This window comes from Alnus glutinosa, chromosome 13, assembly GCF_958979055.1.
Source record: "Alnus glutinosa chromosome 13, dhAlnGlut1.1, whole genome shotgun sequence".
NCBI lineage: Eukaryota > Viridiplantae > Streptophyta > Magnoliopsida > Fagales > Betulaceae > Alnus > Alnus glutinosa.
In genome coordinates, this window is record NC_084898.1 from 3,427,636 (window position 1) to 3,443,356 (window position 15,721).

At 34.3% G+C, this 15,721-nt stretch overlaps 1 protein-coding gene across 1 annotated transcript; it reads left to right on the plus strand.

The window, feature by feature from the left end:
• The first annotated feature begins 13,516 nt into the window (after positions 1 to 13,516).
• LOC133854231 (protein DETOXIFICATION 49-like) lies at positions 13,517 to 15,309 on the plus strand. Its single transcript, XM_062290321.1, has one exon. It carries the CDS (start codon positions 13,600 to 13,602, stop codon positions 15,220 to 15,222), a length of 1,623 nt encoding a protein of 540 aa, XP_062146305.1. The 5' UTR covers positions 13,517 to 13,599; the 3' UTR covers positions 15,223 to 15,309.
• Positions 15,310 to 15,721: the final 412 nt, after the last annotated feature.

The following is a 15,721-nucleotide window of genomic DNA, read 5'->3' on the forward strand; positions in this document are numbered from 1 at the left end:
TGATTTCTCAACTAAAAAGTTGAACAATAGATAGATGATAAACTAAAATAAAATTGACTAAACTAAATTAATAAAAAGAAAAATTAAAAGAAAACATTAAGACTTCAGGGATCCACCTAGCAATTTATTACATATTCTTGAAACATGTATTTTTAACCCAACTAGGTAGAAAATCAACTCTTCTAATCAGAAAATAAAACAATTAAACGCAAGGTAAATATAAAATAAATTAAACATGTGTTGATTGAGAATTTGATTTCAAGAACATGACACAATAAATTAAGCATTCAATATATTTTCAAATCATATCAAATCAAACAAAGTAAGCATTTGATATAAACAAAAATCATATTGAATCAAAATAAACTTGTTTCATTAAATTACTCTCAAATAAAAATCATCCCCAAATTTAATCATTAATCTATGAACAAATAACATAGTCTCAAGAACACATAATAAAAATACTAAATTTCACCCCTAGCCTTAACTAGAGATTTAGTCACTCATGTTTATGAAAAACATAAATAACAAATAACAAAACCGATTAAGAGCCTCCATAACTGCCCCCTTCTCTATTTCTCATCTTCTCCTTTCCTTTGGCTTCTCCCCCTAGCTTCCCCCCCTTTGCACAAGCAAAGCACGATATATATAAAGATTAATTTGCTAGGTCTTTCAATGCCGCACACAAGCTTTCTTGATTCTTTCATTGTTTAAGAATTATTGCAAGCTTGGCCCTTCATGGAAAACAAATCACATATCTCGACAATTAATGCAGTGCATGACTTTTCCATGTCTCAATACATGTGTTGGTGAGTTATGCATGGAAATAGCTGATTCGGCGCTGATCCTTTCATGGAAGGAAATATGTGTGAGTTAGGTCCCCACAAGTCTGCCAAGTACGGAAAAAAAAATCAATTTGTCTTGTTATGGAAAGAAGGTAAATGTTACTTTTACAACACCAACACAACATTGGCACAACACCCCCTCACATGGGGGTGGGGTCTGGGCCCCACCCCCATGTGAGGGGGTGTTGTACCCATGTTGTGGGGGTGTAGTGCATCAATCAGTCATCTGGAAAGAAATGCTCCTTATTTTTCATGTTTTGTTTTCTTCTATGTGGGCCCCACGAATTTATTCTTTATTTCCTTGGTCCTCCACGCGTCTTTCTCCTTTCTTTCCTTCTTCCTTTTGCTTTGACTTTCATTTATTGGTTCGGCTTGGCTTGGCTTGGCTTAGCTACTTTTTGTCCACTTCTTTCCTTTTATTTCTTCTTTTCTTTTGCTTTTCTCTTTGGTCCCATCAAGTGGTCCAGCCGCTTGAAAGCCACAACAATTCCTACAAAAAGAAATACAATTCATTTGCATTTATATCATTTTAAGCTCAAATTTAATAATTAAACAATATTTCACAATTAAATATCAAATGCAAGAATTATGATAAAACATAGTATGATAATGCTTATTTTAATAGAGAAAATATGCACTTTTAAGCTATTATCATACTGTATGTCGAAAGTACATCCCACACCTTCAGCGTGTGTGTCAGACCGTACTACGAATGATCGCAGCCGTACACCAAACGATCGCTTAACCCTAGATTTTACACGAATGTTCGATACGCTTAGCGAACGTTCGCCAAAAGCCAGACCAATTGATTCCTATTCACTTCGACTTCTTCTCCTATAAATACCTCCCACCCTTGCCCTTTTAATCTCATTTCTGCCTATTTCATCAGTAAATCCTTGATGGAGAGCGAGATAGTGTTTTGGAAGTGTTTTGGAGAAAAAGAATGAGCTATCTTAGTCTTTCATCGTCAAGTGAGGTAACATCCTTAACCTAACTCGTTTCTTAAGTGATTCTTATGTTTTTTTGGTTAGTTTTCATGACCAAGCTTATTGTTTTGTTAATATCTTTAGTTTATTGCTTAGTTTTGGCATTAATATTAGTTTATCGATAAATCAGTGGTTTAAGTGAAGTTTAACGTATCTAGCACAGCATGTAGATGTTATTAAGGTTAGGACTCTATTAGAGATCCTAGAACTTGCTTAGAACCAGTTTTATGGATTTTTTGTTCGAATTTAGGATTCTGCCCAAGCACCGAACATTCGCCCTTTACTAAACGAACGAACAATGTCTAAGATGAACGTTCACCATTCGTTGGAAGAACGATTGTCATACGGACATCAAGCCTATTTTGAGCTGATGATAGGTTTTTCTTAGATTTCAAGGTTGTGAAGCCTCAATGAGATTTGTTGAAAGAGTTGTGCGATATAAGTGAGTAAAACTCACATACATACTTGTTATTATTATTTTTTCGCATAGCACGAAAAATTTGTGTATCAAAACATACATGTTTATAACTCACATGAAATGCAATTTTTATTACTCTGAATTCTATTTTGTGAAAATGTGTGATTAATGAAATGATAAAATTATGAAAGCATGCATATAAAATACAGTAAAGACTAAATTGTATCATATGACATGGTACACCGTTTCGTACGGAAAAACAACCATGGGCTTACTATTATATGGATTGTTTTCTAGGGTCAAAAGTTTATAATGTGTGTTATGATGGGCATTGAATCCAACAATTGTTTTGTGACAGGCGCACCATGCTTGAATGGGTCACGGTTACGACTTTGCTAATAGCGTGGGCTACCCAAGGTCCGACTTGGTTGGGCTGCTAGTATATAACAATATGCGTACATATTCGAGGCACTGGTGTTATATTACAGATCACTCGGGACAGCTTCAATCCCGCCGGGAAAGGGTTAATATCATGGGTAAACCATTTGGAATTGAACTATGACATGATTCTTGTTATAAGCATGTATATAATATATCTATATTGCATACATATCATCTTTTACAATGAAAGAATATTCTCTCGCATGTGATTTCAACTTAAACTGAGTTCACTATTTGATAACCTATGTATCATACGTATTATTACTCACTAAGTCGTGAACTTACACTTGTATCTTTCCACATATGAAACACGTATTGTTTTATAGATAGTTTTTGTGATGACGAGTGCAGAGCAACATATGGTTCTGCTGGAGTGAGTACTCAGGATCATTTTTGAGGAGTTAAATCCCATTTGGCTGGCGCGGATGTAGAGAGGACCTAGTGAATCCCGCCGTGATATGATAGATATCATCTTATGTTGTACATTCTTAAGTGTAGGATTTGTCTCTTGTTGTTGATGACTCTTAAATGATCTTTTGGTTTCGGATTTGTATCACTTTGATGACTAGACTTTTGATCATTTTTTATGAGCTTCGGCTGTTATTATAATGATAATGTTTTAGTTTACTTTGACTATTCTTGTGGTGATTGTAGATTTTAGGATGCTATCTTTATTCTTTTAAGTGAAAGTCTTCCACTAAAGACTATCTTCGAAAAGGATGAGATCCCTGTAGTGTAGTCTTATTCTTCTTAGAATAAGATTGAGAGATCAACCATGAAATTAATTACCAGTTAGTTAATTTTACTGAGGCATTACACAAACCCAAACAACCCTAACACTCAGTGGTGGAGCCACATTAGGGTCAATGGGACAGTGTCCCCCACAAGCCCTTTGAAAAGAAATTTAAATAAGGGAAATTTTGAAGTGGCCCCCACATACTTGTTATTTAAAAGAAAAAAAAACCTTTTTAAGAAAGCTTAGGGTGCTCGTGAACATCTTCATTTTTGGTGAGTTATATTGTTTTGGTTTCATTAAGCACTATTTGCTACTTAGAGAATAATATAAGATAAATATAGAATTAGTTTGTAGAAAATTTCCAGAGATAAAAGTATAAAGAAAAAAGTTTGGAAGTAATTTTAGATGCTATATTTTTATTCTACAATCATGACACGACAGTCTCAACCAACCCTTATATATATATATATATATATATAAGGATTGAGCCAATGGTTAATTTATTATATGCTTTATTCCATGATGATTTCCATTTAGAATACTATAAATATGTTTGTTTCTATTATATAATTGTTCATTTGTAATTTATCAACTCTAATTATCTCTTAAGGGGATTCTAATTTAAGCTCATGAATCATGTCGAAATTAAAAACTATCGATTTTTTTTTTAAAAAAAAAAAAAAAAAAAAGGTTTACATTTCAAAAAGTTATACATCGTTTGATTTTACGATGAAATTTTAAATCTCAAAGAACATCCTCATAAATCTCCAAGGGTTGAAGCTAAAGATCATCATTTTAAAACTCTAATTGTGGAATCTCAAAAGTTAAAGTTGATGATTTTTTTTTTTTTTATTTATTTTAAATTGCACTTATCAAATTTTAAAGGGAAAATATCATTTTAGCCCTCCAAATTACCACTCATTTTGCGTCTAACTCCACAAACTCTCAACACTCCGACTTCGACCCTCCAAACTATCAAAACCTTTAAAAAATGCTTCATTTAACGAAATATCCCCATATTACCCATGCCACATGTCATTTTTCAATTAAAAAAAAAAAAAAAACTAAAAGAAAAAATTAAAAAATTAAAAACTAAAAAAACTAAATTTCTATTTTATTATTTAAAAATATATATATATATATATATATATATATATATATATATATATATGGTGTTTTGGGGGTGGCTGTTGGTGGCAGCCACCCCGACCCCTGGGGGTGGCCGCGCGCCACCCCCTGACCCCCTAGTTTTTAGTTTTTTTTTTTTTTTTTAAAAAAAAAAAAAATTAATTAAAAAAATGACATGTGGTAGGGGTAATATGAGGATATTTCGTCACATTGGACATTTTTCAAAGCTTTTGGTAGTTCGGGGGGCCAGAGTCGGAATGTTGGCAGTTTGTGAGGCTAAACGCAAAACGAATAGTAATTTGGAGAGTTAAACTGTAATTTTTCCTATTTTTAATTAGCCCCTACACCAATAAATTTCTGATCCCGCCACGACTAACACCAGCCACAAAAGTTGCCTCGTTCAACATTCTCTCACCTCCTTGAGGATATCTTTAGTCTTAATCAAGAGAAATGACTTTCCTTTCACATTAGAAGACCCTCCACTTTCATGGGACTTATTAACACAATCTAATTAATTAATTCCCATCCCCTTCATAAATTTATGTATATTAATTATCCTCCCCAATATCATATGATATGAATATCGATCCATGTCTATCATCATAATTGACGTAATGCTTACCAACTATGTATAAGAAAGAAAAATTCAAAAATTTATTTTACCCTTGTTAATTTCTACACCTCACTAGCTTGCTTGCTCATCATGTAGAATTAATGCAATCAACCGAAGTTGCTTGAGGATCATTAAGACCGTGAATCGTGGGATTTCACCAAAGTCATCAACAAGGAAACAAATGCATCTTTAATCAAGGGATTTATTTGATCACCAAAGTCAAACATTGCCGTCAACAAGGAATTGAAACAAATCCAGCACATTCTTTAGTACTTTAGGAGCCTGTTCTATGTTTCTGTTCACATACTAAATCAATGTTAAGGATTCAAAAGTCTTTGGCAATTAATGGAGAATTAGGAGCCCTAACTCAGTCAATTAAAAACGTACATCACCTCAACTGGACAGATCAGCTAGCACTTAGAAAGCATCATGCATATATGCCCACAACAAATGAAAGAAGAACAAATTAAGGAAAAATGGACCTCAAGTTGTTGGTAGCACATTATGTCATGCTATGTATGTACATGACGTTATAAGTTTTGCTATAAGCTTTGTAATTAGTAGATTTCAAAGAATTTCGGGTGACGTTCATTGATTAGCTTATGACTTTTTGTTCCTTTAAAATACTTTTGACCTCTGACCAATGAACCTCACCAAGAATTCTTTCATATATATATATATATATATATATATATATATTCGAGAGAGAATAGCTCAATTTCGTAGATGAAAAGTGCAATTTTAAATCAAATCTCATAAAATGAATTATTTGGAACTGTGTTTTTAAAAGCTTACGATTTAAAAACGTAGAAAATCTGTTTTTTCAAAAAGCAAACAAATGAATTTTTTTGAAAACGCATAATTTTAAATGCTAATTTGCGATTTTAAATGTCAAACGCTATAAACGGAAGCTTCAAGAGAGAATAGCTCGATTTCGTAGATGAAAAGTGCGGTTTTAAATCAAATCTCATAAAATGAATTATTTGGAACTGTGTTTTTAAAAGCTTGCGATTTAAAAACGTAGAAAATCTGTTTTTTCAAAAAGCAAACAAATGAATTTTTTTGAAAACGCATAATTTTAAATGCTAATTTGCGATTTTAAATGTCAAACGCTATAAACGGAAGCTTCAAGAGAGAATAGCTCGATTTCGTAGATGAAAAGTGCGGTTTTAAATCAAATCTCATAAAATGAATTATTTGGAATTGTGTTTTTAAAAGCTTGCGATTTAAAAACGTAGAAAATCTGCTTTTTCAAAAAGCAAACAAATGAATTTTTTTGAAAACGCATAATTTTAAATGCTAATTTGCGATTTTAAATGTCAAACGCTATAAACGGAAGCTTCAAGAGAGAATAGCTCGATTTCGTAGATGAAAAGTGCGGTTTTAAATCAAATCTCATAAAATGAATTATTTGGAATTGTGTTTTTAAAAACTTGCGATTTAAAAACGTACAAAATCTGCTTTTTTCAAAAAGCAAACAAATGAATTTTTTTGAAAACGCATAATTTTAAATGCTAATTTGCGATTTTAAATATCAAACGCTTAACTGCATTTTAAAAATTACATTTTCAAATCGCATATTTTTAAATTACATTTTTTTAAATCGCCAACCCAGACAATAAATTAATGCCGACAAGTATCCCTTTAATGTATCCCTAAAATGCTTATACAATATATAATATATAAGCATAAATCAAAATATATTCCAAATATGTAGGGTATGCTTTGAATATGGGTAAAAAAGGTTTTCGTCTCTAGTAATTGAAAAGAAGCATGAGAATTTGAAGAGAAATAGTTAAGTTGAAATTTAAAGTAATCTTCTTAGTGTCAGTTTAGATTTGCGATTTCAATAAGTTCGATTTAAAAATAATAATTTTAAAATGTACGATTTTAAAATGTGATTTCTAAAAACTCAGTTAAGCGTTTGATAAAATCGCAATTGTGCCTTTAAAATCGCAGTTTAGCTTTTAAAATTTTGCGTTTTCAAAAAAGCCTAAATATTCCAATGACAATAATAAGCAACACTAAAGAAAAATTGAAAAATAGTGTAATAAAATAATAATATTACCTCCTCAATAACCAAAATTTAACATTTTAAATGGCTTTGGGTGGCTAAAATTGTTAAAAATGCCAAAACTTTCTAGTATTTTTATACTTGGATGTATATATGTTCAGTAGCTGTGCAAAAATTTCATTAACAATAGTTAATAAAAAGTAAGTTGAAAAATAACCAAAATTTAATATATAAAATGGTTTTAGGGTAGCTAAATCCGTAACAAGTAACATTTTATGGCATTTTTTGTTGTTTAATGTTGGTTTAATTCGATTCACCCAACCATCACCATAGGGTAGAAATCGATAGTTATTTGAATTTAATGAATTCCTCTATAACATTTCTCATATTTTTTATTATTATTTATATATTTTTGTTGTTCTTTTCTAAGATGTTTTCGCAAAAAGATTTTTGAAATAGAATTATGATATAGGAATTGAAAATAAACATGATAATTAGAAGATGAATAGTTAAACTATAAACTAAAGAAACTTTTTTAGAGCCCAAATATTTCAATGACAATCATAAGCAGCAAAAATAAAGATAATGCAATAAAATAATAATATTTCCTCATCAATAATCAAAATTTAACATTTTACTTGGTCTTGGTGGCTTAACATTGTCAAATAGGCCAAAAATTTTCAGCAGTTTTATATTTGGGTGCATATGCATTAATCAATAGCCTTGCAAAAATTTCATTAACAGTGGTTAATAAAAAGTAGGTTGAAAAAGAACCAATATTTAATAAATAAATGACTTTAGGGTGGCTAAATCTTTTACAAGTTAAGCCACCAAGACCAAGTAAAATGTTAAATTTTGATTATTGATTGCATTTTATGACTTTTTTTGTTGTTTAATTTTGATTTATTTCAATCCACCAATCGTCACCATACAATAGAAATTAATAGTTGTTGAATTTAATGCATGAATTCCTTTACAAAATTTCTTTCTTTCTTTTTATTATTCATTATTATTATTTATATTTTTTGTTATTCGTTTCTAGAAGGTTTTCAAAAAAAAAAAAAATACAATTAAATTATAATGAAAAACCAGCACTTTACAGGCTAATAAGAATAATGGTTGAGAATTGAAAGTTACTGGATATTCTGATGCAAATTTTTCAGGTGACACATCTGATGAAAAACGCACATGCATCAGGTTATTTATATATTTCTTCTGGAAGGAGGAGCCATTTTTCCTAAATTGTGTGCATAAAAACATTGTAAAAGCTAAGAGAAATGATCCCTACACTCATTTCTTACAACAGTCTCACAACAAACTGACGTGATTGGTAATATTTTATTATTTTTTTACAAAAAATAATAAAATATTACAAGCCACATCAGCTTGTTGTGGGACTATTGTGAGAAATGAGTGTAGGGATCATTTCTCAAAAGCTAAATATATTGCATGCAGTAGTGTAACATTTTTTTTTATTATTTTTTGGTTTCACTTAGCGGTATATATATATATTATTTTTCTTTTTTGTGTTTTTTCTTATTTTTGGTTTCTTCAGGCAGGAAGGCTAACACAAGATATCTCGTAGGGAAGCGGCCTCTCCATCTGTGTCGCCAGCGAAAGTTTGGCTAAGCTTTCCTGCAAGATACGCGCAGTTTTCTCTTTCGACATAGGCTTGTGTTAGGTGCTTTCTGTAGTTTTTTTTCTCTGTTTTTCTATAATAGTTTTTGAAAATCTGTCTATTAAATTTGCAGATTTTACTAGACTTTTGATGGCTTGTTAGCTAAATCAGCCATCTTTTCTTTGTTAGATTTGTCTTATTGTTAAAGAGTGGCTCAAACAATAGCCCTTGTAATATTTGTTTATTTGTAGGCAACACTCAAGTCAGATTTTTCTGGCTTAGTGTGTAGGGTGTCAATGTGCCTCTATTCACTGTATTTGCCTTCGGGCCTCTTCAGATTAATGCATGGTAGCTCCGGTTATTTTGTTCAAAATATATATATGTGTGTACGTGTGTGTGTGGGGAGGATAATTGCACCACGAACTCTGTTAACTTGAGGACGAAAAACGGGTTTATGGAGTAATTTGTAATTATGGTTTACCACAAATACCCTAACTTCATGAACTTTTTATATCACATGGGGTGATTCTTAATTTAAGCCAACCTCAAAGATCAATGGTGCAATTATCCCATATATGGTCAAAGATACCGCTAAGTGAGACCACAATTTCAGAGATTTAGTAACACTTTTTCAAACAAAAAAAAGAAACTAAAAACTAACATACTATTCTTAAAAAGAAGCATCGACAAACGAAGCGAATGCTTTCCAACGGAATTAAAGACAAGTATACTTTAAAAAAAAAAACAATGGTGCAATTATTCCATATATGGTTAAACATACTGCTAAGTTAGACCACAATTTTAGAGATTGACACTTTTTCACAAAAAAAAAAAAAAATTGAAGTTTCTAATTTCTTCTACAAATTGGCATATATAGATATATTCGATGTCGATTGAAGATTAATCACAGGCCTAGGCCAGTTTCGTAGCAACACCGTTTCAACTATAAAAGACGGTCATGGCACGTTTGGATTCTCCCTCTCTACAGCAACATTTTTCACTAGATTACGGACAGTTGACTTGACTAAGAACTTGACAAATTAGAGATGAGCACATATTGCTGTTTCTAGAGAAATTTTTCTCGTTCACATTCGTGCATTTGACGTACGGCATGTTCTGATCGTTCGAGGAAATGTCTCCATGTTAAGAACAATGAACAGTTTGACGTCGATATGTCGATCGATGCCGACACGGAAGCACACTTTTAATGTCAACCGTTAATTGTAAGTGCGATCGATTATGTGTTGGGTCTGTTGAGGTGACACGTTTTGACTGAGTTAATTAAGCCTCTTAAGTAATTGACTAATTGTCCATTCTCCATAGACTTTTCTTCTAAAATGTGCATGATATTTCTATACGCGTTCATACGAGTATACGACTAAGATGGTCTTCTTAAAAGAGGGTTTTGGAGTCAACAAGGACTCCGTCTATTCCAGCCTTAATCACGGTGATCAGTTAATTTTGTGAATTGACAAAAGGTGCCTAGCACTTTGAACGTGTCAACCCGCCCAACTGCAACTATGAGAGCTGAGGTCCCTTCGGAGGCCTCTCTTGCTTGCTATCAAAGCAGACAATTGTAGTTGTAATAATTGATCACCCAACAATCGTAGGGTGGATCGTTATTAATAGTATTATCGGATCGAGTTATTGTTCAGCATGAAATGGGAGAGCGTGCAAAAATTTATGAGGGTCACCATCAGCACGGCCACTCGTTGAGAATTAAAAAATGGGGTAATCTCGTAAGGGTCACCAGAGGGGACGCTACGTTCTGTTAAATTATCACTTATATATCCCAAAAACTTAAGCTTATAGGAATAGGTAAATTTAATCACTTAATCGATACTTTAACACTTCCCTTCACATGTGAGCTCAGAAAGGTTAGAACTCAAGACCTTTGACTCTGATACCATGTTAAATTTTCACTTGTCTCAAAAGCTTAAGCTAATAGGAAGAGGAAAATTTAATCACTTATATAATCAATACTTTAACACTCCTCCTCACGTGTGAGCTCAGAAGTCCCAAAAAAGAGTGATTGTGATCCCACACATCGCCTAAGCTAGTATGAGAATGGGGACGCGTTTATATGTATATCCGCATTCTTCTTGATACAACGCGTTTTAAAATCGTAATGATCCTTAACCTATCAAAACTTTACAATTAAACGTGTTTATACGAGAGTTGTATCAAGATGAATGACCTCCTAAAAATTAAGTTTGGTTCAAAAGAACTAAAAGCAAACAAATTTATATCGATGATGATGGGCCTTTACAGCAGTAATTAACCCCCCGTCGACCCGGCTCCATGAATGTAGTATTATTCAACATGTGGGACTTTGGAGAAATAGTTTTGTTGAAAATGGTGTCTTAGCAGTACCATTATTGAATGTGAAAAAAGAAATGTGTGCCTAGCTAGCTAGCTAAAGCTAGATGATCAGTACTAGTAGTAGAAACCAAAGAACCTACTACCATATATAAATTAAAAACAATTAATTATAGTTGTTTTGAAAAGCTGCTTATCAGATTCAATTTGTTTCAAGAATATGCGGCCGTGAACAGGATCCACACATGGGATAAGGCAAAGGATGAATCCCCTCTCGCACATGCAACAACGTCCAAACTGTTTAACTGTCAGTTGGTTTCTTGTACTTTCTCACACTTATCTTTGAATTGTTTTGCTGTGGCTGGGCATGTTGTCTGATATTTGAGCAGTTGGACCCGAAGACAAGGGTGAAGACAAAGAAGAGTCGTATACGATCGAAGGCCGCCTAGCTATCTAGTCTGCATGCGCGCGCGGGGAAAAACTTTTGCCACCGCCCAACGCATGGGGTCTGGGCCAGAGCACGGGGTTTTGCTTTTGGAGTCTCAAGCCGCAGCATCATGGGGGAGCTAATGAGCTATAGCTAGCTAGCCGACCAGGCCAGGGCCAAGACAAAATATTTTAGGGTAAACCCTAGCCTCATATAAATTGATAACATTTTAAATGTAATCCACTCGGCCATTACCTATTCATAGTCAATACAAAGTCGACCAAAGGGGACCATAGGTAGAGCTCTGAGTGCTGTTCTTTCTGTTCTTTACTTCTTTACTTAATGCCTCTAAAAAGTATTCCTTATCCCCTTTGTGAACAGATATAGCTTTCTTCTTACTTAATTGACACATGCTCACAGGAGACTTGAGAGTAAATTAAGAGCCCGTTTGGTACTCTTGTGATTTTGTAAGTACTACCAAAAAAAAATTCTGTCATTTACTTCAACGACGCATCATTTAAGTGTTCACATCGTGTTCCTAAAAACGACATCTTATTAGCGTCGGTTAACGAACCTGTCACGAACGGATACGATTTACGTCCTTCGAAAAGTTCCTGTCTTTGAAAGTGTATCAATTTGGAAGTGCTTTTAAAAAATAAAATATGGTTTGAAAATGTTAAAAAAAAAAAAAAATCTGTTTTTTCAAATCGCATATAAGAGTGTTTTTAAAAAACTCAAAATTTTAAAAGCCCAATCGTTATTCTACCAAATTACAGTTAACGTAAAAATCGTGTTTTCAAATCATGTGTTTGGATGTTTATTAAATCACACGTTTTGAAACAGTAAATAATCTGAATTGACTTGATTAAATCACAATTTGGGAAAAGAAAAATATATATTAATCTATTCCTCTCTATCATGATTAACTCACCTAAATGTGAAAAGGTTAAAACATTCTCTATTTTAACAAGATTAATCTATTCCTCTCCATCATCTAATCAATTACTTGGCAAAGAAAACCCCCCACCCCAAAAAAAAAAGTCTTTATTGTAACATGCATGCATGCTCCTATGATATATATGATCAACATCAAAATTGAATATTCTTTTGACTCATCAATGTAAACTAGGATAACCTAAAGGAATATATTCAAATGGAATTTGAATTTATAAGTGGATTAATGAAAACCTATAGCTGAAACCGACAAGGAATTTAATATCTTTGATGGTGCAGTATCAAACTGCACGTAGAGCGGCCTAAACAGTATCTCAAGCTCTCATTTTCAAATGGGTCCTCATGTAAAAACCGTCCAAATCCCTTTATTTTGCCTCCGTTGACAAACACAAACGTAAAGAAACGTTCTTCACGCCTCCGAAAACGCCTTAAATCAGAAATTTAAGTATACCACACAGGCCATAAACTAATGACCATAATTTAATTAGGAAATTTAAGGTTATAAACTTACCATCTGTATGAGCCCGGCCAACATCTCCTGCAAGGACACACAATTGAGACAAGTTTTAATAAAACCCACACGCTCGAACGCCTGTTCCGACAAGTAAACTCTCGTAGAAAAAACAAGTTGCAATTAAATTGCATGAATATCTGTTCAGACTAATAAACGCTCGTTAAAGACCTTTCGTGATTGCAATCCACCGGACTGTAATCTAAACACGAATTACAGCCAATCCCGATCCCCACTATCTGCCAATTTATTGGTCAAGACAAGAATCAACACTCTTTTCTTTTTGTCTCTGCCTCTCCGCGGAATTGCCTTGCAGGCCCCAACAGTAACCCGAACACGGTCAGTCATAAAAGGACGCTTGAAACTTGAAAGTGAGAAGCTTACTACTCTTTTGAATAGCTTTTTGTCTGGCCGTCCCCCACCGACTTAAATTTGCTTTTCTTTCCAAATTAAACATTCTTTCTAGCCAAACAGTAGTAATCCCCCACCTATAAATATTCCCAGAGCGCTCATTCAGATCAGATCCCCAAATCTCTCTCTCTCTCTCTCTCTCTCTCTCTCTCTCTCTGTCTCTTAAAAGTCCATAACTATGTGCAAGTTATCTTCTTCTACAACGTCCTGTGAATACAATTCAGACCAACCAAACCTTACCTCAACAAAACTACAGGGGGCGGCCGACATGTTCTCCCCTTTGATTTCCAAAGACCCAACACCACCTGAACATCATCGAAACCAGAAAACCCAGAAAACCCATCTCTCTCTTGTTGCCAAAGAAGCCATATGCATAGCCAACATAGCTCTTCCAATGGTGCTAACAGGTCTATTACTGTACCTCCGCTCCATGATCTCCATGCTCTTCCTCGGCCGCCTCGACGAGCTTGCTTTAGCCGGCGGCGCACTCGCAATCGGATTCGCTAACATCACTGGCTATTCAATTCTCTCCGGCCTCGCCATGGGAATGGAGCCGATCTGTGGGCAGGCCTTCGGAGCCAAAAGATTCAAACTTCTCGGCTCTACCATGCAAAGAACAGTGATTCTGCTTCTATTAACTTCAATTCCCATATCAGTTTTGTGGCTAAACATGAAGAAAATCCTGCTGTTTTGCGGTCAGAAAGCCGATATTGCAACCAAAGCTCAATCCTACATTCTCTATTCTCTCCCGGACCTCATCGCCCAATCATTTTTGCACCCTTTACGAATCTATCTACGATCACAATCCATTACTCTGCCTCTGACATTGTGCGCAGCTTTTTCAATTCTTCTCCACGTTCCCATCAATTACTTTCTTGTTTATGTCCTCAAGCTCGGAATCAAAGGCGTTGCTCTAAGCGGCGTCTGGACTAACATCAATCTCGTCGGATCATTGATCGTCTATATTACATTCTCCGGAGTGTACGAGAAAACTTGGGGAGGAATAATTTCTTTTAAATCCTTCTTCGATGGCTGGAAAGATCTCTTGAAATTAGCCATTCCAAGCTGCATTTCAGTTTGTTTAGAGTGGTGGTGGTATGAAATCATGATTTTGCTATGTGGGTTGTTGCTTAATCCACAAGCAACCGTTGCTTCAATGGGGATTTTGATTCAAACGACGGCGTTGATCTACATTTTCCCATCTTCTCTAAGCTTCGGCGTATCGACAAGAGTTGGAAACGAACTGGGTGCCAACCAGCCGGACAAGGCAAAACTGGCAGCAACTGTAGGCATCTCCTTCAGCTTCGTGTTAGGATTTTCGGCATTGCTTTTCGCTATAATGGTGAGGAAGATATGGGCCACCATGTTCACCCAAGACGCCGAGATTATAGCCTTGACGTCGCTGGTTTTGCCCATTATCGGACTCTGCGAGCTCGGAAACTGCCCGCAAACAACCGGCTGCGGCGTTTTGAGAGGAACGGCTCGGCCGAAATTGGGAGCCAACATCAACCTGAGCTGCTTCTATCTCGTCGGAATGCCGGTTGCAGTGTGGCTCAGTTTTTACGCAGGGTTTGATTTCGTAGGGCTATGGCTCGGCCTTCTAGCCGCGCAAGGCTCGTGCGTCGTGACCATGTTGTTCGTTTTGTTTCGAACCGATTGGCACCGTCAAGCCCAGAGGGCTAATCAGCTGACTGGAGGTACTTCGACCACCATTGATGGTGATGACAACCGACAAGATGACAGATTCGACCATAAAATTCCGGATTTTTCCAGTTCATTAGATAAATTATCTCCAGTTTGAATTTTTCGTTAAGATTAATTCTAGACTAGATATTTGTACAATATTATTTTTTCACATCCCAACATTAAACAAATTAAATTACTTCAATTCTCATAGTTCTAAATTCACTTTCGAAACTAAATCAGCATCTGATAGTCTCAAAAAATTTGAAATTATATTTAGAGTCGGTTTAGATTAAAAAATTCAAATAACACGATTTGAAACTAATAATTTTAAAATATAATTTTTAAAAATATAATTAAGCGTCAATTCCAAATAATTTATCTTATTTATGAAATCACAATATTAAACGCACTATTAAAATCTTAAAATTATAATACATTATTTTTTTTATTTTTTTTAGGGGGGGTGGGGCTTATACGGAAAAAAGTTGCCGTAGCATAAAGCAATATTGATAAAGAATATAATATTCTCCCCCAATGTGATTCCAGCATGATTCCTTGCAAAAGCAAATAATAATAATAATAATAATAATAATAATATAATAATAATAAACGAA